Genomic DNA, 27447 nt, shown 5'->3' on the forward strand with positions numbered 1-27447 from the left:
GAAACTATTTTCATTATTTTTGTTCCAATGAAGACATTCCAGGTTTTGGTTTTGTGTGGCATCGTTAATGGTTTGAAGACCTTTGACATTTCTGTTGTATTCTGGAATATTTCCAGTACTAAGAAGATTTCGTGGGGAAAATACAAGTTTTTGAAAGGTGATTTGAAGTGTGCTTCTGAGCAGAATCATTAGTGGAAACATTCAGTTTAGAAATGCCAATTCAGTTGATCTTTTGTCAGATTTAATCTACTGCACACATGTAATTACCTGAAAATTATATTGTAATAATTATAGTCTTCTGATGGTATTATCCCAAGACTCCAAGCAACTGGAAGTGTAGGTGCTGCTGACATTCAGTATATGCTTGTCTGACATGGCTGAGTATATTCAATCCAAATGGACATATGCTTTATTTTAATGACATTAGTGATGAATTTGTTCTGATTTTGTTGTTGAAGTTTTTCTTAGTCTGTTTCTTGTGCTTTTACTGTTATTGGTAAAGGAGAGACTTTAGTAAGCTTGCTATGTATAGAAGTGTAAAAGGTTGAAAAATCATGTGTCACTTCCAGAGAAAACTATTGATTCATCTCTTGTTGAAATGTCTTTAGGTTTTTAGACATTGGTTTGTCCTATTGCATGGGATCTTGCTTTGAACAAAGTCACAGGAATTTGAATGCAGGGTAACTCCGCTGACTTCTAAGCCAGATAGTTACAAAGATAATACAAAATTCACAAAATTGTTTAAAATTGCATTTATACTTATTGTTATATTCTTAATTTAAGTATCAGCCTTTTTAAACCCTAAATCAGCCTCTTTGGATTTTTTTTGGTAGCACTGTCTGAAATTCTTGTTACAGCATTTTTCTGTTCTGTATCACTGTATATTGTTCTTCTGTAACTATTTTCAGAATAACTGTCCTTTTACCTTCAACCTAGTATTTTAAATGGTGACTAATAAACCAGCAGTAAGATGTATTGTAGTTGTCCAGAGTCTATAAATATGGGTTTCATTTCACTCCTGCAAATTTAAGTGCCTTGCTGTTTGTACTCAACCTGTTAATCTGTTCAGTGATGGTGCAGTGTGTCTGATCTAGTACATTCAATCACAAAGACAGACCTATCCTGAATTGTGTACCACTGAGTTTTTTTCTAACTTGTACACCATCCTACACCTGGGTGGTAGGAGATCACTGGAAAGGTGTGCATGACATTTTTAATAGTAAATTGTGGAAATTATCTTTGCCTTTCAGTTCAAATACTAAAACCAATGTTTGACCAAGGGTAGTTGGGCATCTTATGTCTTAACTTAGTGCTTTTCTGTTAGTAGAGATACAGCATTTAGCCACTGGCAGTAATAACTATCCTGTGAGTTAGGACAATAGGATTGTTTTTATCTACTCCTCTCCATATGCCTCTAAATAGTGAGAATTACACTACTTTTTTTTTTGCATCATGATCATATTATTGTATGTAAGATTCTTTGTGTAGGATCCTAGATGCAGGATTTCCTTCACTTTGCATTTTAGATAATGTGTTACTCATTTTTAGTAGGTAGGCACAAACAGTCGACTGTACATCTCAATTTACTCTGGCTGTGAGATACAAAGTTGTTAATTTTGTGATTTTCAGCTTAACCTGTAGGATTTAGTTTTAAATAAAGACCTCTTTAAATCCCTCCATATCCTCAATTTTTTCCTGCTTGTTAAGAGAAATCCCTTGATGTCAGAGGAATTCAGGTGGCTGCATATACAGTCCACTAATAGAAGGATGATATATATATACAGGGATTTCCGATAATCACAGAATCACCAAATGACTGAATGTCACAATGGCTGAGGTTGGAAAGAACCTCTACAGGTTGCCTCATCTGCCCTGCAGCTTAAGCAGTGTAACCTCTAGCATGCTGCTCAGGATCACGTCCAACCAGCTTTTGAATATCTCCAAGATGGGAGACTATGTTACCCATGTGAGTGCTTAGCCATCCTCACAGTGAAAAAGTTTAGGATGTATCATGTCAAAAAGATGACACGACACAGTTTCTAGGCTTTGGCATCACCTTTTTTTTCACTGAAGGTTTTAAGTTCCTGGCATATAATGGTATCAATATATGTAGAAACCAGTGATGGTTTGTTTATGGGTATATTAGAGGAGATGAAATAAAGGAGGGAAGAGAAAAAGAACAATTCCATATAGACTTAATTATGAAGAAAATGTGAATTCAGTATCAAGTCATTGTTGAAATAGTAGACCAATTAGATCTGAAAAGAAATTTAAGCTAAAGATAACCAAATAAATGGTTGAAACAGTTGTCTTCCTATAATTTAACATAAGAATAAGCACATTAAGTAGGAGATTACTTTATACTGAAATATTTTATGTGTGATTTTTGAGTGCATTTGCTTATGTTGTGATGTAGTATGGAAAAATCTAACAAATCTTATTTTTCAGATTTCTGAGGATGAAATAGTTGAAAACAGTGACTTAAAGCAGCTGTCTGTCCTCTTTCTAGAATTATTTATGTAATTTTTAGGGTATGCCTTATAACAGGTTTCACTGATTTTATGTAAAATTTGGTGCTAATTTGGATTTGACTGGGATCTTAATGCAGTATTGTTGGGTAAAGGGATTCAATTACAATGTGCAGTGTTTTGTAAGTAACTGTCTCACACAAAAAGTTAATTAATCAGAGCTGTGTCGATTTCCTTGTGCCATGTCAATTTGAAGCATGGTAATTAATCACTAATCACCCAGTGTGCCACAAACTAAGGGACAATCCATGAGTCATTTATTGTTATTTTTTAAAAAGTAAATGGCACACAGAGCCATGAAGAAACACATCTTGCCTTTCATAATATTTTTATCGACAGTTTTGCATGTTGTAATAGACTGCAGCAACAAGCAGCTGTAGTTCAATGGAATATGAATATTAAAGAAACAAATGAGAGCAGATTTATAGGCCATTGCTTTTCTGTTATGTCAGTTTTGAGATTACACTGAGTAAATGAAGAGTGAAAAATTACTCTTCCATGTGGAGAATGGTGATTAGACTTGTTACATTAATTAGAGATTTTTTGTTTTCCTTTTTAATGCATTTCAAATGAGAATGTCCTATAAGTAATGGTTTGTCCAAAATACAGATTTATTTATTCCTAAACAAGAGTGTTTAATACTGACATATATTTCTGTACAGTAGTAAGGAAATAATTGTTCTAGTAATTTTAAGTATGTGTTTCAAAAAATTAAATAGGTTGTGAAGGAAAGAAACAGAACAGTTGTGACTGTATCTGACATAGATGGCAAATTTCCATTGAATTCAGTTAATTCACAGTGAGGTCCCAGGAATAGTCATCTCACAGAAGTAACAGGTGAAAAAAAAATGTATTTTCAGTTTTCTATTTTTAAACATTGTTACCTTTCTCAATTTTTTTTTTACCACAAAATTTTAGGAATTCATCTTTATATGTCATTTAAAAGCCTTTTTATATGAAAATCTGTACTAACAGACCTTAAATTTTACTTGCAGTGTGCTTTGGACTGTGTATTTAAACTAAGAGATACGCACACATCCTCTTGAATGCATTTTTTGTAATTCTTTTCAAGAATGCCAAGTAATACTAATTATTACTATGAAGGTACAGTAAGAACTCACTATACAGCATATTTTGGGATAAACTCACAATTCTCTTCCTGAAGTCTCAGATAACAACATATAGATTATTCCGATTAGCCTTTCTCTGCATTTTATCCATTATATTTCTTTGGTTTTAATTTATTGTCCAGTACTTCTGAAGTGTTTCCTCAGAAGGGATCCTTCTGAACTGTGTGAATAATGTAAATGCATCTCTCTGCCTCTCTAACAGTTAAACCATGTTGCATTAAATTAGCTATAAACTGATTCAAACATAATGTAACATTAAAATTCTTCACCATAAAATATCTGAAAACTCTGGATGGTGGATGACCTGCTACTTTGTGCAAAGAAGGAGAGTTTAGGAGTGATGAGAGGTGGATTCATTCATCCATTTTGACGGCATACCTTTCTTGAGGCATATGGCACTCTCATACAAATTCAAACTACAGCACAAATGCAAAGAATAATTGCCCATTAAAATAGCTGTATATTTTTATGGCTTTGATACAAAATCTGCCTCCTGTTGTTTTTTGCATCTGCTACTCTTCCATCTATCCCAGAGCTTTAAAACTTTAATACACAGTGTATAACCCTTAAGTATTTTTTACCAGGTTATAGTCCTCCTTTTGGGAACACAAGCTTTGTCATTGTTTCGTCACTGTTTGTTTTCTAAGGCGTATGCTGAGATATGGTGCCTAGAAAGTGCACCTTCTTGTCATGTTCTTTAAATAAAACAAATGTTTATATTACATATTTTGGGAGAAAATAGGATTGATTATATTTAATCTGTGAACACAAAGATTAAGGTCGTCTCTCTTTCCTCATGCTCTTATTTGCTTTTTATATAATATCACTAGTTACCTTAATTTTACTGATACACAAACATGAATCCTCTTAATTCCAAAGGCTTTTTATTTGCTTAGTTGTTGTGAGTTGTTGACTAGATTTCATGTTTGAGTTCTAAACTGAAGCTTGAGGAAGGTGATACCCTGACAGTGTTCTCTGTCAGGTATGTTTACAAAGGGTATTAAGAAGAGAGAACTTTTGGGGATAATATTTGTTGTAATAATATTTTTTTAAATAAATTTTGTCCTGCAGTATAAAAATAGAACAAAAAAGGAACCATACTAGCATGATGCTCCTTTAAAAAATTCATTTAGGCTGTAGTACAAGATGATTTGTATGCTTTTGGATAATTATGTTAAGCAAAGCCAAGCACTTCCACAGCATATTGTCTTCACTCTTCCTTTTTAATTTGAAAAAGTAAAGTTGCAGTTTGACTGTAGGAACCAATTTTTTTGTTGTTATCATTGTACTCTCATTCATATTTGAATAGATGAATAACTATGGAACTGATGGGGCTATTAGATGTGAATGTAAGTTGTTTCCTGAGCTCGATATTTGATTTTATATAGTTCTTAGAAAAGACTTCTTTTTTTTTTAACCTTATCACCTCATGTCATCAATGTGTAGTTGGATAAATTTGCCTTTATCACAGAAGAATTCCAGTTCTGAAATTATTTTTATAAATTTAAGGTACTTTTGTTTAGAAGTGGACTTCGATGCTTCTCTACTGAGAGTCAAATACATTTTCAACCCCATTATAGCAACACTTTCAGTGACTGAGTTTCAGCAGTTTAGCACTGAGTCACTAAGGAAGGTTGACCTACAAACTGTAAGTCATTCAAATATTTGTCCCTCCTGGCTAGTATATTCATTACATTTGGGGCCGGTTAATAGCACTTAATACTTCCTGATGGGAGAGCTCGTCTCATTAAATTGTCTTTATGAAGTCCATTCTTCAGTTGAGTTCTCAGGGTGCCACTTTGGCTGGTTATTTTGGGGTGGGAATATTAAGAAGTGGTGGCTATGACATTCTCCTGACCATCTGGTTTCTCAGCCTGGCTGAAGTAGGGTTGGGGTGGTTTTGCCTGAATTCAAATCTAGGGTGACGTGATCTTGTTGATAGTTTTACCTCTAATCTATATCTTTGATATTACTACCTGGAAATAGAGGGCATCTTTTCACATAGTTTGATTTTCAGGCTGACCCAAGTCAGGCTTTATGAAAATGGATATAATTGTTAAATATACACTCTACTCTTATGCCTCAGTTGATCATAAGACCTTGCAATGTCACTCTCAGTCGTGTATTTCTCAGGCTTTGTTTCCATCATGTTTTATATTCTTCCTGACAAAACTCCAGATCATTCTCTACCTTCCACTGATTGCTTCTACAAGCATTTTTAGTGTTTTGCTTTAATGTAGACATTTTATGCTTCATGATTTTATGAGGGCAACAAACCAAGCTAAGCATAGCAAAACAATTATATTACTTAAAGCTTTTAATTCCAACTCATCCTTTGTGTTGCAGATCCTTTGGTAATGGTAGAAATTACTGTCTTGATTTGCATCTCCCAGCTTCGATTACGGGTTCTGGGTTTGGTAAACACTTGGGAGCTAAGTGATTCTTCCTGCAGTCTCTGTCTTCCAGCTTTTTCTCCTCTTTTGTAAGAGAAAGACGTCTTCCTCATACAAATGTAATATTTTTAAAACGACATTTTCTGTTCTTCTTCTCCTTCATTAATGGGGGCACTGCTTTTTCCAGTGACTTTTCTTTGTAGAGAGCCATTCACTGTCAAAGACTTAAGGTCAGAGCCCCTTGTAATTCTTTCCAAGGTGTGTCCACTATGAAGAATAAAGATGATTTAGGATAAATGCTCAATTATTGCAAAATGTATATTTTGATGTATCTATGTGAAAGCTGGAATGAATAGTACAATTAGAAGGAAAAAATAATGCTCACTCTACATTAGGAGTTTATACTTTCAGAGGCGTGTCATCAGTGACTAGTATATTACTTCTGCACATTTCCAGTTGGTTTTCATTAGAGCTGTGTTTACTCACTTCTTCTGAAAATAAAGAGATATTTCTACTCTTCACACGTAGCTGTATGGAGGAATTGATGTGCTAATTTCAAACAGTACTTTTACAGTAGAAGGTTTTTCTAGGACCCTGAGAATTTCACTGAAAGCAGACAGTTGCTTTAAATACAGCCAGACATAGGTGTTAATTACCATGGATTAATTGCTGAAACAGATCTTTGAACATTGGTTTGGTTTTTATCGCGGCTTCTGTTTTTCTTGTGAAAGTGTGTTTTTGATTAATATGTAGAGAACTACATATACACATGGTAGTGAAGAAGTTGTCCAAACTGCTCAAAGGTTGTCAGACTTCACTAATTCTTTTGTCAGTGGCTTTTAGGTTGGAGAAATTTCTGTCAGTCTTAGCAGTTTAAGAATGTCCCTAAAGACTAATTTTTTTAAAGCTTGCTGTAGAACACGAACCTTCAGGATTAACATTTAACATATCCACAGTTTCAGGTACTAGTTTTTCTCAAGTCCTTTCCTTCCCATTTGCTCAAGCAAATTCTTCTCAGCACTGATTTGTTAGCAGAATTTTTTTTTTTAAAGGCACAGATTAACTTTCAAATTATCAGAAATGTACTTCTGGAAATTATCATCATTTAGGTGGAAAGGAGTCCTTTTTCTAATGCAAGGAGTCCTTTTTCTAATGCAGGCAGACTACAGCTAAACATTACTCTTATAATCAAGATAATAACACTGGATTGGATTAGACTGGATTGGATTAGGTTAGTTCTTCATCTAGTCCAATACTCTGTATTTGGAAAGGAGCAAAACCTTGATGCCTAAAGAAATGTTGTAAGACTGGAGCTAGTGTAGGTGTATAGTTCTTTGAATTCACGTTTGCATTTTACAATTTGGAGTGCCTTTGTAAACCAGAGGTGATATACTGTTTTTCTGCAAAGAAACTGTTTGTCCTTTTCAATCATATAAACTTTTAAACTTTTAACATCCATAACATCCAGTGGCAGAACGTTCCATGGTGGCTTAATTCAATATTTACTCCATTATTTACAATTGTGGAGCTTTGTCATAACTCTCACAGTCACTTCCTTTCTGTGCTGAAAAGTTCTAGTCTGTTTCCTTGTTTCTCTTTCAGAAGTAATGAATATGATTATGGTGATGATTAACAACCATTTAAAGTGCATGTTGCATGCATCGTCTAAGCCAAGACAGGAAGTCTCCAGCATGTGGCAGTCACAAATACATTCTCGAAGGGACAGAAGTGAATAGTGATACTGTGATGTCCAACCCTCATATTTTTCATATGTATTGCTAAATTACATCTACAAAATTTTATTAGAGCATTGTACCATTTATTTATCTGTTGGTATGGGAGGACAGACCACTCTGGCAGAGGAACCACAGTATCACTGTAGGTATTTTTACTATAATGTTAGTATCTTCAGTCAGCTGAAAATTATCTTTCACTTTTTTGTATGCACATTGTGCTGACTTGTTTGCAAGACTGCTTGAAAGGAGAAGGACAGTGGCTTGTGCAGTAGGTCATGTTTTTAGCACCACTGTATATACTGTTCACTGTTCAACATTATTGCAGATGCCAAAGTACTTACAGCATTCAAATCTCCAATGCATGATATATATGTTTAAAAAATATAAATCATTCTATGACTTTCTTTAAGGCTTCTTAAGTGCAGTTGCTTGCAAAGATGTCAATAGTACGTTGAGTTCTGTAAGTTAATCATTCTGAGTTTGACACACATTCTTTCTACAGAAAGAGGAACAAAAATCTGGAATTTGCACTTTTTAAAAGACTTTTAATTTATTTGTATCACTGTAAGCTTAGTTTATGTTCTATCATATACATGTAAATCTTTACAGACTTACTGTATAATCTTTTTGTCAGTGAGTAGCCCCTGGCAAGGTCCCAAAGCCACAGTAAAAAAAAAGTCACCATTAATACAGTATTTTCCTTCATATGGCTTCAAGGTGTGAATTTTTCATTTTCAAATTTAGGGCTTCTTTTAAAATTCAGTGCTAAGCCAGATGAAAGGTAAATATCAATTGAAATCAGTTCGTATTTCAGACTTGTAAATCTGACTGGTTTATGCATTATTACTTCCACTTGCTTGAGTCTTATTAGGGCTTTGCTAAGCAATTTTTTTTTTTTAGTCCTTTATTTACATACTATAAAAAAACCACCTTCAACACAGTGAAGCACAACTGAGGTAAACTGAGTGCCAACAGAGCTGGATTTGATTTCCACTGTCTCACTGATGAATTCTGTAAAAAAAAAACCTGTTCTAACATTGGCCAGCAATATAAGAACAGAGGAGAAATGAACTAATGAAGCATTGGTTAAAAAACTGAGAGAGAAAGTAAAGAAAAAAATAAGGTTAATTATTTTTAACTTTTCAATTAAGTTTATAAAGAGAGATGTTTTACAGACATTTACAGAAAAGAAAACCCAAACAAACCACCCACTCTTAAGTAGTACTGCATTACTGTTCAATTTCTGATTAAAATATTTTAAGTATCACTTGGAATGGTAATTGGTTGCAATTTCAACACAAAAATGTCTGAGTTATTTTCTTAATGTTTAAATTTTCTATTGAGTCTGAATATTATCTCAGTTACGATAGATATTTCCAAACTCTGCAACTCTTGCTTTTGAAGGAATAATGGGTTCTGTTATGAAGAATGTACCCCCCTAAAATCTGAGGAAACCCTTGCTTTGTCTGTCTTTCACTTGGTTCACAGTTAAGACACAGTTAATTATGAACTCTTGAATGAAGACAAAGCTCTGTTTGATTGGTAAAGTCATCAGATAATTTACATCACTGGAGATTATCTGTCTCCACTCAAAGAGGGCTGACTTTTGAAGATAAATCCATTCATGTGATGGAATTGTCTCTAAGACTACAAATTTGAGCCCGAGGGGGGTGACTTAGGCCTCAAGAGTCTCCTTGTAGCAGTGTTGTCTAAACCAGCCAACATTATTTTTAATAGCGTCTTTTAAGAGAATCAGAGCCACCTATGATACTGCCATCTAAATTGCCAGTTTGCCATCTCCTGTTTGCACACAGATTTTGTGTAAAAAGACAAGACCTCTGGTTAAAAGATTGATTTACTTATTTGGTGTCTCCCTCATCCAGTTAAAACGCTAGACTGATCTGACTATTTTACATTCATTCCTCTTCTTCCCAGTGCCAGGATTTCCCTACCCTGCTGCCACTGCAGCTGCTGCTTACAGAGGTGCACATCTAAGAGGCCGAGGTCGCACAGTGTACAACACGTTTCGTGCAGCAGCACCCCCCCCTCCGATTCCAGCCTACGGCGGGTAAGGAGATCAGCCTCATCCACCTATTAGCATGAATCTCCAAAGGCTACAAGCTATTTGTGATTGTGGTGCATGCTGATGGTGTTTCGCTGCAGAAACCAGCGCAGAATGCGACCAATCCCAGTGTTGGAAGTAGTGCACCTTGCATGGAGTATTGAAAAATGACTGTAATTTGTACTGCCATGGTTGGTGGCCTTAAGCATATCAAATGTCGCATATTGTTATGTAAATGCTCTTAGAAACTGAATGCTTTGGAACAGAGAAATTGTTTCAGCTAAAGATATATTTTTGATGATTGCAAGCATCTGGTTATTAAGGAGGTTGGATCAAGTTAACTTCTTTTTCTTCAAATCATCCACTGAAAGTTGTCTCTGCACCTGAAGGCTAAGTGGCGGGGGGTTTTGTTATGTTTTTTCTATCTTTATTTTTTCTTTTTTATTGCAGTTTCTTTATTTTTTTCTAGTTGTTATCTGTTCCACAGTAGAGATGTGGGGTGCTTCTGTCACGGCCATGTGTTTATCAATACATTTGCTTAAGTTATACCTTAAGATTTCACTGCAGCAACCTACATTTGCTAAAACCAAGTAGTAAATAAAGGAACAAAGGAGAGAAATTTGTAGTAATAATTTTTGGAAACTCAATAATATTCTCATTATAAATTTTTTTAAAGTGTATTTTTGAGGGAAAAAAGATAGAAACAAAATCTCCTGTAGGTCTAAATTCTGATGCAGAAAGATATTGTGTGCTGTATATGATATTTAAAATTCCTAATACTGTTAAAAGATTTTCAGCTATGAAGAAACTGGAAAATTTACAAATGTCAGAAAACTTGTCAAAAAACTTTGTCATAAAAAAATTGAAGTAAATATTCTGCTACCTCTTTTTAGAGCAACCAGATCTTTCTGAGGAAGGGTCAGGAAGGGTCTGCTAAGTCCCTGAGTGAAGGTGATCTCTCTCTTCACCCTCACTAAACTGTTCAGCAGCTCATGACCCTTTGCTGTAGATATCCCCTTGTAAGGTAGCCTGCAGCACAACACCCTGTCCTCCTTTTTTACAGTAGAAGGGTGCCCTTCTCTAGTTCCCACAGTTTCTCATGAAACCTTTGTTCTGTTAAGCCAAAAGGCATGTCCTTTCCTAGACAAGTGTGCTACTCTAGGCAGGCAGGCATTGGGCTAAATTTTCAGGGATATTGAAGACAGGAACTTTGACCATTCACACTGGGTCGTTATCACCTCAGAGAAGTAAGATCTAAAAATGAGTATAAAAATGATGCTAGAGAGTCAAGTTACTTTGTAAAAGTATTTTTTTTTTAATTTTAGTGTTTTGTGTAGCTTAATAAGCAAAATAATACTAATTTACTACGCAAAGCTATTACCACTACTGGATTATCACCATGACTTTCGGAGATTGGCTGAGTTACCATTGGGTAAGAATAGTGTCCCACCAAAGTTATCCTACTGTTTCCCAGGGTCTCATTTAGAGTTAGTCCATGTAATTGTACATGACAATGATGGGAGCAACTTTAGAATGCCCTGCAAGAGCCAATTCCAGTCTGAATGTGTCAGCTACAAAATGGATACTGTATAGAAAGAAAGTGGACTCTTTCCATCTCCACTTAGTTTAAAAGTAAATTCTTAAATTTGAACGTAGAGTGCAATATGTAATAAGATAACAAGAGGGGTTACTACTGGTTTCATGATGTCACAAACATAATACCTTAGTTTAATACAAAGTCATAAAGTTATGTAAGAAAATATATACCAGTTACATGTGATAGTTTTTGAATTGAACAACACTGTCTTTGTTAGTATTTCAAAAATGAGTAAATGCTTTCAGACCAGTAAGTTACTTAAGTTTAATTTAAGGGGCCACATGTGGGTGCACTGTGTGTGTATATGTGTGTGCTATATAAATTTTTATAATTCAGTTGTTACAGTGACTCAGCAAGAAGAATTAAATTTGCAAGTGTAATACACCTATATTCTCATGTAATTGTACTGCTTACTTTCAGCATCCTTAGATATTGTATTAGATGTTTAAGTGTTGTGAACTCCTGTTGTAAGTTTGCACTGCAGTCAGGTTGAACAGTGTTTCAGAACTGGTTCCAAGAAGTCAGCTCAGCACTCATGTTCTTCTGCAGGTTGATTTGACAGTTAGGATGGACAGATCTCACATATTACCTTTGTGACGTGTCCTTAAAGCTGACTTCAGAGGGAGCCATGCATTGCATCATTAAGAAGTCACATCTTCTCATTGTTCTTATGACTGTCTGAGACTCATCCTTGGCAATCTGGGATTCACCTTGGCAGTTAATATATTTTCTAACACAATTTGATTCTGCAACAGTTTTCAATTAGTAAGCTTTGTCTTAATTTAGGTAGGTCTCAGTTCAAGTATCAGTCAGGTTTAATTTTCTCCATCCACCCATGATTTATAAAAAGGCATTGCTTTCTGATGCACAAAACAATTATAAAACTTCTGTAATTCATGGATCAGTGCAGAAGTAATACATACTTCTGTTGTATTGACTCACAGTTGGATTAATAAGGCTTTATTCTGAAATAGTTTCTTTGATTTAGAGTATTAGATCTTGTGCTAGTAATTTCACTGATACAATAGTACAATTTGGATTTGCTTTGCAATGCTTTCTTCTCTGCTCAACGATTATGTACTCTGACCTATCAAAGAAGCTAAAAGGAATTTTCATCAGAAAAAATCCTTAATCAATGAAAATAAATCATAAGAAGGTGGTTTTCAGTCACAGTGGGAGTAGGTGTCAGGGAAAATTACAGAAATAATAAAGAGATCACAGAGAACGAATCAACTTACAGAAGGAAGCAAACAACTTGGAATATCATTTGTTGATAAGAAAAATGGAAAAAGCTTTGAGTGCTATTTTGCAATTCATTTAGTAGCAATTTCTCATTTTTCACTCTAGGAAGCAGACCAGCTTTAGAGCCAGGCAACAACAATTTCATACTGAAATACTTTCAATCATAAAAAAAGACACTTATTTTTTATAATGATAGATATAATTTTAATTATAAATTTACATCAAATTCCAGCAATGTTTAGTTAGAAAAAAAAATTGCTTTTCCTTTTAAAGAAAGAACCCACATGTAAGTGTAAAATACAAAGCTGAAGATTGAAATTACCTTTTTCATTTTCTTTTATTTCATTAACATTCAAAAGCTTATTAGTGAAGTAAAATATAATAGTTCATCTGAAATAATCTTCTTCATGCTTACTTGCTTGCATTACAAGGTTTTGGAACTGAAACTGAATAGTTTTGCATTAAATATGGAAATCAGCTGTAAAGCTGGGAACATGTATTTCTTCAGCTAGTCCAACCTGCTGCTTACTAGTGTTTATTTCAGCAGCACTGTCTCAGTATTTCCCTCTCCAGAACAAAAGCCTTCTTTCTATCCAGTCCCCCTTGGATCTGTTCTTGTTCTTGTTCACTGGTGTCTGATACTGTGACCTTTACTTAGAAACTGTCAACAAAGTTAAGAAAAGACAATGAGTCCTGTAGTAGGCTGTAAGTAAATATGGAAGCTCTTGTGGACCTTACGCAATACAAGGTAGTGTGGTTCATATAGGAAGCTCTCTTCGGCTGCGCCTCACAGTTACTGGGAAACAGCAAATATGGCACACTTTGCTAAGTCTGAGGACAATTGTTGATTATAGCCATATTTGAAGGCATTGTTTTCTTATAAATCAAAGAACTGCGTATGCTTTAAAAATCTTATAAATCAAAGAAGAGCACACATACTTTAAAATGTGTCTTTTAAAAATGAAATCAGAGTTCATGAGATATGTAGCACTACATAAATAATTAATGGTTCCTTTGCTTGTGAGCGAGGCATTTCACTAATTCGTTGAGATAGCATCTTGTTTATTAGCTCATGGAAAATACTTAATTTTTAGGATCTGTGGCATCATTTCTAATGCCTTGAAATACTACAATGTGCAGCTGGCTTACAACTTTGTATGTATAATTCATTTATGTACCATAAAAATCTACTGAAACTGAAATATGGGAGTAAGGTTTCATTTGTTTGAGAAATCTGAATGCTGAAATTTAAAGAGTTTAAAGATCTCCATTGCATGAAGAGCTTAGCTTCAACACTGTTGCAGGAGGAATTAAGAGATGGTGGTGTTGATGGTGTGAGAGCTACATGAAGATCAGAGCCTGTCACTATATGAGGATGTAGCTGTGGAACTGTGAGCTATTGTCTGCTTATCCCAGGGGGCTCTCCACAAAGTTCACAGCAGGATTGAGTGCTTGGTTGAGGATCAAAGCAATTACTGTTTTAAGCTGACTAAAATCCTTCATACCTTCTTTCTTGGGACAGCCTCCATGAGGGAGGATTTGAGCTTAGTGGTTCTTCAACCATTCTTGCAGTCTCTCTGGGTACTAAGATAATGTTTTGTGCAAAATAATTATTTTTAAATTCTTAAAAAACAAAAAACAAAACAAATTATCAGTGTAAAAAAAGAAAATCCTCTTAGTTTTACCTGTGTCTTTGTAGGATTATCTATTTTATTGACAAAGTGTCTACTAATGGTATGAGAAATACCCTAATAAAGCAGAAGCTACTAGCAGAGGGAGTCTTATGACAGATTTTGGATGCAGTTAGCAGTACTTATATTGCCAAAAGAAAGGAGAAAGAAGCAGTAGGATTTTTTCTCTCTTTGGGAAACTGCTGGAAGCAGGTGATCTGATTTTGATACCACTAATTGCTTCTGAACTCTGTAGCAACTAGTACCTCAGCATTCTTGGAAATCATTTGCCAAGTAGTAAAACATCATGAATGTGATGCTCCATCATTATACTGCTGTCAGGAAAAGCCATTGTCACTGTATATCTGGTAGTATTGCAAACAGGACTAGTAGGTAGTATTAATGAAGCTAAAGTTGCATCATCATTTGCCTCAAGTAATTCACAAGTTTAGGGTGCGATGGCTTTGTCTTCACATTTCCCCTCTGCTCCTTCCAGTTCTGATGAAGCTAATGCAGAATTAGCTTTCAGTCCTTACCTCTACTGCTGGTGTCTTTACTGGGAAGGCAGGAGATAGCAATATGCTTTTTTCTTTTTGAAAAGAAGAATTACAAAAAAAAAAAAATTCTTGGGAAGGGTAGAGGAGAATTAACAGAGACTATTCAGAAATTCTTCCCTTTTATTAAAATAAATGTTTTTAAATGCTACCTTCTAACTGATTCAAAATGAAAAAGCTTTATTTTCCAATACCTTATTCTAAATTTAGGAAAAAAGAATAATTACTGGAAGCTGCTACATCTGCTACCATGGTTATGTTTTTTTTCCAATATATTTCATTGGGCTCACAGCAACTTCCTCTTACTTTGCACTCTGGGCTTGATATATATGTGAGGTTTGGGGGGAAAAAATGTGTTTTGCCACAGCATAGTGATTTATGTCTTCCAGCTTTGTTCTCTCCAGCAATGCCCTCAATGAATTTTCCAAAGCAGATAATGTAGCTTGTTTGTGGCAGAAAGTGCTGAAACTGGAAAGACAAGATACCTGGAATTAAAAGTTATAAAAAGTTGAAACAGTTGAAGTTTTGTTATTAGAGTGTTGAAAGGCGCTACTTTACTTTTCAGTGTTTGGTTTATTTTAGATAAGACTGTAGCAACATCTCTTCCATTATTTGTTTCATGAAGGCATCATAACATCATATATGAAAGGTTTCATATAAAAGGTGATTTCCAAGACCAGAAACTGGAAAATATGTAGACAGTGAAGGCAACCCTACCAGCAATCAGAAAACAGAGAACCTTTGTTCCTCAGGTGCTTTTTCTTATTAGTAATGGAGGGGAAATAGCTAATTATAACCATGATTCCTATTGCAATGAATGAAATCATGATTGTAATGCCTGTTTGTTACATGAATCAATCACTCCATGCACTTAATCTGCCTTAGGTTATTTTTGTTAACTTACGTAGATTGTGTGTACGGCTGAGGGCCGTATATACTCAGCTGCTATGAAATAGCTGAACTAGGCTTTGTGCAGTCAAGAAATGTCTTCTTACGTCATTGATAGATTATTCAAGCCAATCCTTTTGAAAGATGAGGATACAAAAATGATAATGAAGACAGATGTAGTCCTCCCAGGATATTATAAAGACAGAATCTAAACTAGAAGAGAGTTTGTCTTAATATAGTTACAAAAAATGATTATAGGACACAGAGACCAAAATAAAGCAGTTAAAACCATGCAAAGCAAATGTATAATAGTTGGTGAGAAAACAGTTTCATATTTCTAGAAAAATAATTTCAGGAAATAACTGCCACATAAAATGTTATTTAGATGCATGTTTTCTTATCAAATTAAGATCTCACTCTTCTCTGACTTTTCCTTAGCACAATAAAATCATGAAATACAACCAAATAAATCCCCCAAATTTGTTGCTTTTATTTTAATGCCTCTAGGTAGTGCATTAACATATCATCCATATCTGGGTGAAGTTATTCAGATTTCAGTAACATGGACATTTCCAGATCCTGTGTTGGTTTACGAGGAACTCTAGATTTATCTGTCTGCCAAGACAATTTTTAGAATATAAAGTGTAAAAGGAGCTCTGTTCAGATGGGTCCCTATGTGATGCATTCAGTCTCTTCTCATGCTTGAGAATTCTCATCTGTTTTCTGCCTACGGCTTCGGAGGGAGAAAAGGGGATGATAAGCCAAGCAAATTACCCTTTGGAAAATTATATACTGAAGGAAAGAAAAGCACAACAGCAAAAGATAGTTCTTGGTGTTTTACAATTTGTTCTTCTGATAAAAAGTGCTGTTAGAAAATACATTTGACTCCACTGGTAAAGATTCAGTCACAGGAGTCAGTGAATGACAAGGACAGTGAATAAAAAACATTCTCTAAAAAACCTGTGAAGATGTGAAGAATTACTTTTCTTCATACCTCAAAAGAAGTAGATTTTATATTTAACATCACTATCACACTACAAGACTGTATGGCGGAAATAAGATAAAATCGGCTGATATCTTTTCATAGTGCCTGTCCTGCTTGGAAGCATTATGCTTATTTGCCTGAATCTGTCACTTCATCTTAATACTAACCTTTCTTAATGATGAAGTCATGCATTAATATCTCATTTTAGTGCTGAGTACTTCAACAAGCAGCTGCATATTTAAAGTTCAAAATAACTAACTTTCTGTACATGACTGTTATATGGAAAAGTAAGGTCTAGCTGAATGAAGTGAGCTACCCAAGACTGCACTCAACTGCACTTGGGATTTCAAAATTTATCAGCCTCTATTTGTTTTGTGACATACTCACTGTATATCCACAGATCACCAGGAGGAGGAAGAAAAAAGGTCCCCTTTCTGATACATATCCTCTCAAAAGCATGATTTTCTCAATAGCAATGTTTAACGATAATTGAAAGTAATGTTTTTTAATATACGGGGGGGTTGGGGGGGGAGGTGGAGCCTGGCTAGCTGCCAGACTCTCACCCAGCTCTGTTCTCATTCACCCTTCTCAAGAGTATGGGGGAAGATAGATAGAAAAGCTCTTGGGTTGAGATAAAGACAGGGAGATTGCTTGCCAATTACCATCACAGGTAAAACAAACATGACTTGAAATTGATTTAATTTATTGCCTATTAAAATGCAGTTGGATGGTTAGAAACAAAGAACATAAAAACACCCTGACCTCCTCCCTACCTCTTCTTCCCAGGCTCACTTTCACTCTTTCATTCCCAATCCTACCTCCTCTCAGGACAAATGGCACAGGGATATGAGAAACTGAGAGTTGTGGGGCCCCCATCCTCAGTAAACTTTGTATCATATGCATATCATCTCATAAAAGTCCTTCCATGTTGTTCAGGATTGTGTACTTCTGCCTCACAGTCATGTGGAATGTTTTACTTCTTAAACATGTATAAGAAAGACAAATAATATTTAAAAATAATCAGAATATTGAAACCAAAATGAAGGTACACTACAGTGTAGCTCTCTGAAAGCTACTGATGTATACCAGCTTTGGCATGTATTGCTCCGCAGACATGATAGAAAAATACATGAGGAAAGGTCTGACCTTACTGAAGCAAATGGGATTCTTAAGTGGAGCTGAGTTTTCACACATTACTATTCCATAGCAAAATTTTATTGGCAGTGTGGTTTTATCAATGTCATTTGTGTGCATGTATACATATTTATGATTTTCTCAAGTGATTGTTACTTAGACACATACCAGCTCAGCCCTGTGGGTTTTGGTCATTGACCTCAATAGATCAGCTATATTTCTGACACGAAAATTCTTGTTGGAATTGCAAAACAGCTTAGGCTAGCAACATGATAGTAACTATTATTCCAGATAATGGTATTCCTAAATTGAAAATATTGTTGCAAAAAGCCTATTGTGTGCTCTCATATTTAGCTCTCAAAACAGCTTGGGTTGATTCTGATACTGGAAATACCCGTTTTAAGTTGCAGAACTGTCAAACGAATGTAAAATTGCAGTACTTGCGCAATGTGTGTAATTGGTAGGCCACTGGTGTGTAGCTCCAGTTTTATTTAGTGTAATCATTTGAACTATGTTTCTCATACTGTGTCATTTAAGCTGTTTTCACTGATGATTTATCTTAGCTGAAACACAGCAGTCTCTGGGTAAGCTGTTAACAGCAATGTAAAATACTACGTTTTTTCAAATAAAGGATAGTAACGGAGCCAGCCGAAACTGCAGGGGAGCTCAGAACCATTGGCATGTTCACAAAAAGTGTAAAATGATACAGTGAGGATGGCTAATACTTTTTTTAGTAAGAATAACACCATGACATACTTAACAGACCTGTTGTCACTATCAGAACTGTGTATCAATCCAACAGTGCAGTACCTGTGAATACTCTCATCTCTGTGTACATTGACCCAATGGGTAAAACGCCACCAGTATAATTATTTCATACATTCTTCTCACCATATAAACTTAAAATGTGGAGGGTTTTTTTGTCCAAGTAGTGACAATTACTGCTTTGTTTCAGAGGGTTGACATAATTGCAGGACAAGATAGTAGTAGTTCAGGAGATAGAATTTTGTTGATCTATTAAAACTGATTGTAGAGTTGGCCCACTAAAAATTTTTATAAAAGTGCTGCCAATATGTGGTTTCCTATAAAAAAAAGAAGAAATAAAAAAATGCTAAAACTTTATCAAAGGTATTTTCCAATCCTGCCATGCTTTGCTTCTCTATGACTAAGCATTTGGCATACTTTATAAGATGTTGTATTTGGTACAGTTTATCTTCTGATAATTACTACCAACCTCCTTAACCAATGTGAAGAGTGCCTTCCTTCCCCCCTCCCTCTGTTCTTGTGACAAGACTAACCTCAGCTGTCAGGGGTTGGTGGCATTTGCATGTGGAAATGCACTAATATGGATGTTTTTCTTTGTGTGTGCATCCTTGCAGTGTTGTATACCAGGATGGATTTTATGGTGCAGACATTTATGTAAGTATTCATTGATGTGCATGCTGTCCTTGTACATTACCAGAGTCATTCTTTTTACAAGTTTGCTGCCTAGCCCGACTCTGTATTGTCTATTTACCATCCCTTGCCTGTCAGAAAGAATTGAGAAGAATATCTCTCACATTGGAAGACCTTTCTGTTCATTACATCTATCATTGTTCAGTGGAGCTGAATTAACTCTTCAATCAAATGCTGAATAAATGCAAAAATATGTGAAAAATGTGTGTGCATGTTTGGAGGGGTGTCTCCCTTCAAAATTGAAGTTCAAAATAAAAAAAAAACAAAACCAAAGTAGAAACATTCTTCTGCAAATCCCCAGAAACTCATTTTTAAAAAAGGAAGGCAAGCAGAGCATTATTAATACTTGAAGTATGAAAATACTTTATGGAGAGAGATAGATTTCCTAAATCCAGCGACCCTGGGTATACATAAGTGCCAGGGTGATAGAAGACCTGAATTACATAGTAAGCGTAACGTACAGCTATGCATTTTCTGTAATCTGAGTACACTTCCATCTGCTCTTTTAAAATCCATTTATTTCAGTTTAAAAGGATAGAGAGTGCTTATGATATAAGAATTGACTATATTTATTAGTAAATGTTTATAGCCCTAGATCCATCATTATATAGTTCACTTCATTGGTCACCAATTTCCTTTTAAATAATATTCAAGTTTTTTTCCAATACTGAATTTTTTACTTTGGGTGTATGCAAAGAGGCTACTTATGTCTGAGTATGCAAGAAGTTGAGGCTTAATTTCACTCTTCTAAAATAACTAATTCTTATATATGTAAATGGAAAATATTTTAGTCATGGTAATCTTTCACATTTGTATTATTCTGATAAAGCAGTCTGGTCCTAAGTTACAGGTATCTTTATTTCACCAGACAGCTTTCTCTACCTACTTGTACTTCTGTTGTACTGTCTCTGTTGAGAAACAAAGAGATGGATGAGTTGAAATTGGTATGAGTATTAAAAATTCAATAGGTAGCATAGAAAACATTCGTTGTATTCATTAGCAGCAGTCTTTTTAGAACTATTTCCAAGACAGCAGATTTTTAAATAAGTCATATAAAGAAGAAAAAAAAAAAGAATTTATGGATGAAGTAGGTTTTGGTTTTTCTGAGGAGGTAGAAGGGGGTAAAATTCATTTGTGTAGATTATAACATATATTCTATGATTCTATGATTTAAAATAAATTAGCATGGGTTAAAATTCTCTCCCTGTGTATTTATGTACTTAGTCATGCAGTCTGTAACATATTGTTTGCAACACACAATAATCAACCATTTGCCAAAAGCTTACTCAGGTATAGTATGGTGCTTTGATCTCTCAACACAATCCTCCTGAATTTCTGAGCTATGTAGGAGACATGGTAGAGTGTGGAATTTCTTTAGGTGTGGTTTCCAATTTCCATAGTTCTTCAAACTGCCAAAAGAATGTGACATTCATTTTGCTCAGTTTACCAACCCCAAAATCTGAAAGGCAAGTCATCTTTTTCAGGATTGCTGAATGTGATAGTACAGGTGGTAACCAACTGTTAATGTAACAGTTTGTACTTTTGGAACCCACTGTTGCTTAAAACCAGGAATATCTCTTTTTGTGATTGACAGTACTATTTTTAGGTGGCCTCACACCTGCTCACAGACTTTAACATTGTGTTTCCAAACGGAAAATGCTTTCAATGACGGAGATATGAAAGAAATTACAAATTTCTAGTGTAGCCTCAGCTTTGTGGTCTGGAATAGTCATGTGCATTAGGAAATAGAATAATTATACTGGTGCACTGCTTTTCACTCAGTTGCAGCCTTGTATTTCTGATTGCATTTCTTAGTTTTCTTAGTGCAGCAGGATGTTTACCTTTGCAGACATTGACAGAATTAAAACACTCTTCTGGAAATTTTGAGGGTGTTTTTGTTTGTTGGTTTTTTGTTTGTTTGTTTGTTGTGGGGTTGTTTGGTTTGGGGTTTTTTTTCTGTGTTTTGGGGGTGGTTTTTTATAATGTACAAAGCTTCTTATTTTATAATTAGTTTTTCTTCACATCTGCTCTTTCTTGCATATAAAACATTTTGCAGGGAGGGGGAGAGAGAGGGAAAACTGGTATAAATGAAAAGAAACCCTGCAGTTTACAGTGTATTAGTTCTTATTGTATTTGCAATGGACTAGTCACTTCTTAAATCCCAATTTATTATGACTCAGTTATAGCTGGCTTTTCATTTTAAGTGCAGTGCTGAAGCTTTGTGAAAGAACTATGCTATATGAAAAAAAGGAGAAAAATAAACAATGCATGTTTTAATGGTATATTCTATAGTAGATTCTGTAGATTCAATAGTATAGTAGATAATAGTAGATTCAATAGTAGATGTAGGGAAAGGAACCTTAAAAATACCATAGAAAGCAAAACAGAAGGAACACAGTATTGAGAAGCCAGACCAAAAATATGCATTAACAAATATATCAAAGGGTGTTTCTTTCTGATATGATTACATGGAGGACCAACAGTAATATAGACCATGCTGTTGTTTTCATAACTATCAATATAGATTTTGATGGTTGATTTTGTGGGAAGACCAAGAATGATACTGGGTCAAAAGTGCATGGGGAGCCAAGAACAGCAAATATCCAGAGTTGCTTAATACTAACAAGGGGAATAGAAGAGAATAGAACTATAAGAATAAGTGGAAAGTACAGTCTAAAACAAAAAATCAACAGCCATGATTCTAGATGTAATATATTCTGTATTTCATGTAGTTCTTTATGGAAGGTAATAATGCTTCTGAAATAGCAGAGATATTGAAGTCTTTTTTAAATGTGCCTTTGAGTGGGAAAAATAAAGGAGATTATTAGGAACTAAGGAAGACTTTTTAAAATTAAGTATTGATTCACTAAGAGAAAAAGTCATTAAAACAGAATTAAGGTTGCCTGCCAGCAAATATAGGAGTTCCTAGATGAAGATTGACACCTATGAAAATAACAAAATACACTCTACAAAATGGAGCAAAAATAGTAACATACACAGAAATGTGCAGTTAGAATAATAGCTCGATACTATTGTTCTGTTTTACCTTAAATCTGATTTGTTGGGTTTTTTACCATTGTCATAAAGAATGTGTTCAGAATATGTCAGTCTTCAGTCCACAACTTAAATGTGGAAAGGCAAAGAAATATGAGTAACTTCCAGACTCTGTCATCACCAGCTTCAGAAGTCCCTGGGTTATACAATTGAACCATGTACATTAGTCAGTCTTACTGTTCACAGCAAGATTTTCTAACCTCTTCTCAGGATGCTGGACCTGTAATACTGCAACAACAATACAAGATTTTTTTCCTAACATGCCAATCAAGATCAAGGCATACTTTTGTGATCAGGGTATGGAACAAGGTTATCAGTAGCTACTGCCATTGCCATTAGCTCAAAGGTCAGATGGTATTGAGGGTGAAGTGCTTACATACTTCCCAAGTAAAAAAAAACAGATAGAGTTATCAAAGCAACATTCCCTTGATACTAGGTAGAAGACCACTGATGCAGTCAGAATCCCAGAAGGTGCAGTTCTAATGTGAAAAGCAAGGATATTCAATTAAGACTGAAGTCCTTCTTTTAAGTACCAAAGTGTTTCATGTTTTGTAAACAAAAGAATGTGCCATTTCTGTCACAGAACAGAACAGTGGAGAAATGACTTTTCCAAGGGAAAAAGAGTTCCCCAAGTAGCAGTGGGTTGTTCCTCCTAGCGGTCCATACACTGGAACATTATGTAATGCCTTTTAAAAAAGTTCTGGGATCTAGTGAAGAATGTCTTTTCACCTCTCTGATCTCCATTTGTGACATAAACAATACATTAAAAAAAAAAATGCTAGATCAGCCCTGGTGATTGTAGTTGTTTGGAATTAATACAGATAGTGTCAGTGAGGCAACAGCTACCTCTGGAAACACAACACAGAATTAACATGAACATTTCATTTGAGTTGGCTTGAGCCAGCACAAAGATGTGATGGATATTTTATTTTTAATTCTCCCACTCAAAGTTTTGTTGCACGAGCAGAACAAATACTGTTTAAACCTCAATAGCATATGAGTATAGGAAGAGGAAATGACTCCTTCTGTTTTCTGTATTTGGAAGGGTTGGGTATAATTCATGCCTGTTTTAGACCCATTCCTCTATTTGTAGTTAATAAGGCAGGTATCATTCTCAGTACTAGAGAAGGTTTTGATAAATTTGCGTTCACACAATACTTGGAGATCCTTGATTGAAAGAAAGTGTAGGAAGTAAAATTTGGGAAAAAATTATTCTGAGCATTCCCATAGAAAGTTGGGGCTGTTCAGCCTGGAGAAGGCTGTGTATAGACCTCATAGCAGCCTTCCAGTATCTGAAGGGGGCCTACAAGGATGCCAGAGAGGAACTCTTCATCAGGGACTGTGGTAATAAGGGGTAATGGCATCAAGCTTGAACAGGGGAGATTTAGGTTAGATATAAGGAAGAAGTTCTTTACTGTGAGAGTGGCACAGGTTGCCCAAAGAAGTAGTGAATGCTCTATCCCTGACAGTGTTCAAGATGAGGTTGTACAGGGTCTTGAGCAACCTGGTTGAGTGAAAGGTGTCCCTGCCTGTGGGAGGGGGTTGAAACTAGATGATCTTAGAAGTCTTTTCCAACCCGAATCATTCTATGATTCTATAAAATATGTTAGTAATAGGAAAAACTAATGACGAAATGTCTATCATATAGAGTCACTTTGTTTACCTTTATCTGTGGTAAAAAGTGACAGTAAATCTGAGATCAAGATAAAATAAAAGTTCAGGTATTCTAAGAGGAGGTGCACACATGTATATACATCATTTTGTAATCTATGGATGTGTGTTTGTATAACTCTTTTCTGTAGGAGTTATACTTACTCAGATATACAGATATACAGACTTTATTTAAAAATTCAGATGCGTTTGGTTTCCTGTTCATTTCCATTTTATCATACCTGATATAAAATTTCTACCATTTCATTCTAAAAATTATTAAGATTCTCTGTAACAATTGGCTACTGATCTTCAATGGATCCCATTACTCTTTTTCAATTTGACTGAACCACAGAGAGTTATGAAACATCAGAAGAAAAATTGTAATGTGTGGCTCTGGAGAATTTGTCTGAATTCCTTCCTTACATTCCTTCTTTTCTTACTCATTCAAATCATTTCGTTTCTGTTTCTTTATAGAGCAGTATTGCAAGAGCCTGTGTATGGCAATAAGTTACCACAGGTATGACATACAGACTGATGGAAAAAAACTCATTACACTGAATTTAGACTCTTGTAAAGTCATACTAATACTCAAATAATTATGAGAAAGTGGATTCTGTGTGTATAAGTGATAAGAATAGACAGTTGCATTTTATTTTCCAGACTCTTACCACAAAATCACAGATATTCTTCATAACCCATGAAATACACAGTTACTGTTTTGCGTGTCTTGTTCACTATTTTATGCTAGTGAGATAAATCTCTGTATTTGGACTGTGAGTATACTGACTCTATACTTAATTTTGTAAGACAACTTAAACTGCCAACATTGTGTTATCGTTGTTTTGGAAGTAGCAAATATGGGAGCACAGATAAAGCAGCAAACTATTTTTCATTATTTTAGCTGAATTTGTTATTTCAGCTGAATCTGCAAGGTAACAATTTAAAGCATAACAGGTACCTTCAGTTTGAATGTATGGAGTGGGGAGGGGGAAAAGCATTCCTAAGTATTTATAAAACATAGAAACTGGAAATTATTAGTATGTAACTATTATTTTTGTTCTAGATATTTTATTTTGTAATATAGTCTAAGGCAAATATTTATTTAAATAGTTATACTTGAGTACTACGATAAATATTTATTGTAGTACTCAAGAGGTGTACATGTAGTGAATATCACTTGTGTGTTTTTCATCCAAGATACCAGCCAAGTTCAAAATTAGAAAATAAAGTAGAACTCATCACAGAAGTTTAAAGTTCAGGGATTTGAATCAGTTTCCCATCCTGATCCCCAATTTAAAACATTTTGTTGCTGCAGTGATAGATCATCTGAAGACAGTAGCAAAACTTAGTACTGCAGGACACAAACCTCATAAAAATAATATGCTTAAGAATGTTTTTTTTTTTTTACAGGATAGTTTACGTTAAAAACATTAAACCATGACATGGGCTGGTAGGAGTTTATGATTCTCCTGGTAACCAAATGCATCCTGGATTTTAGTTCTCCAAATAATTCAGGCAAATTCAATAACTTTGATCTCTTTTTATTTGTATTGCTTTAGATTCAGTCTTTCCAGGACTCACACATGTCATACTAATTGTTGAATTGAGCTTCATTGTTCAGCAGCAGTTCTTTGATGAAACCAAACCATAATGTAAACATAAAAGGAATCTAATTCTTATACTTAGGGAACAAGAAAGGGTCTGTCTTCATAGACCAATTTAGTTGAATAGATAGTTTAACTATGCAATTAGTTAAAGGCAAGAGAAACATTTCTCACAGAGCCTTCCACCTGCAGATTTAAGAATAGACAGTATGTGAAGAGTGGGTCTCATTTTTGTCTGATTAATAGCACCAAAACTTCTCATGGACGGCCATTCTCACTTCTGTACTGCAGTGTCATTTTGTGTGTGACTGGATTGAAGTGAAGTGGCTCTCACATTTAAATCAGGTGGTTTAGAAATGGACTACAGGACAAGTGAAGGAGTTACGCATGTTGCAAACAGAATTGTGTCATACTGCAGGATGCCTTGCACTCTGCCACACGTTTTCAGGACTGGATAAAGAAAACGAATTTTATATCTTCTCTATACATTCACTATTTGTACTTCCTCATACCAGCACTCGGGGGAAAAGGGAAAGGAAAAAAGAAACTAAATGATAGGATGCTATATTTAGCACTCAAAAACTAGGAGGGGAGAGTGGATAAATTTGTATAATCTCTTTGCTTGCTCCTTTTAGCAGAAGCCAGACTAAATGTGTGGCTTACATTATCGTCTTCCAGCCTTACTGTTTGGTTGCTCAGTTTGCACTTGGTGACATTATTTGACGTTTGATTGCCTGTATGCACATACCTGCAAGCAGTATGTGCCTATTATACTTTTTTGACAGTAATAGCCTTCTATTGGTTTATAAAAATCAACTGATCTAAAATGAGAAAGTATTTCATCTCAGTGCTTCCGTGCTTGCACAGAGAAGCAGCCTGCTGAAAAAGAGAGGCCATATATATATTTTTATATGGTATTATGAAAGCACCTGCCTTATTCCTGTGCTTGTGTGACACAGTTGCTGCTGGCAGGGAGCTGACCAAGAGTGGGGAGGTAAATGTGCTATCCTCTCTGTTAGCACTTGAAAAACTTAGAAAGAATGTTCCTCAAGTAAGTTGAAAATTCAAAGCCTGGGGTTTCTGATGAGCTGTCACTATATGTAAAACGTATGTTTACTCTTAGGGTGATGTGATGCTATCACCTGAATGATTGATTTCCAAAGACCGACCTACTTCCAATCTTCAAACCAACAAATGTTTATACATGTTTGGGATGAAAGCAATTCTACCAAGCAAAGAGTAGTAGGAGGGGAAATAGCTTGTAAAAGTAGTTGAAATCACTTTTCTGAAAGGTGTGAATTCTGATTTATAAAATCAAAATAGAAACCCCACAAAAGTTCCTGCAGTAAAAATGTACTACTGTTACAGTAGAGGTTGACACATTGTAGCCTATTCTTCATGCTTCAGCAAAATACCATGTGTGAATGCAGCCTTCCAAAAAGAGGGCGAAAGAGAAAGGGAGAGAGGGAGAGGGAAAAATCAATCTGTTAAAGTGAACACTTCACCAAAAGAGTGAATTTTATTCAAAGCTGAGTGATCTGATCCTTTCTTATTCAGCTCTTTGTTAAGGTAGGGGAAGGTGGGAGAAGAAGTACAGAAGTCCCCTGTCCCAGAGGATGGTGGGGTGGTGAATTCTAATTGGGACTTAAATTGTGTTTGTGTTATCTGTGGAGACTGGCCTGTGTTTGTTAATTGGCATGCTGAGATCATTTTGAAATGGTTGATATAACACTGTAGTCCATTGAACAGGAAGCTCTGCTGT

The 27447-nt window shown here is 35.2% G+C and overlaps 1 protein-coding gene across 6 annotated transcripts in view; it reads left to right on the forward strand.

The window, feature by feature from the left end:
- The window catches only part of RBFOX1 (RNA binding fox-1 homolog 1), a 1270800-nt gene that overhangs the window by 1210332 nt on the left and 33021 nt on the right, over positions 1-27447 (forward strand). For all 6 annotated transcript variants that reach the window (XM_034065465.1, XM_034065469.1, XM_034065467.1 and 3 more), the window contains 2 exons: positions 9723-9855; positions 19299-19338. In XM_034065465.1, the coding sequence (XP_033921356.1) occupies positions 9723-9855; positions 19299-19338 (173 nt within the window). The remainder of the gene's footprint in view (positions 1-9722; positions 9856-19298; positions 19339-27447) is intronic.

This window comes from Melopsittacus undulatus, chromosome 8, assembly GCF_012275295.1.
Source record: "Melopsittacus undulatus isolate bMelUnd1 chromosome 8, bMelUnd1.mat.Z, whole genome shotgun sequence".
NCBI lineage: Eukaryota > Metazoa > Chordata > Aves > Psittaciformes > Psittaculidae > Melopsittacus > Melopsittacus undulatus.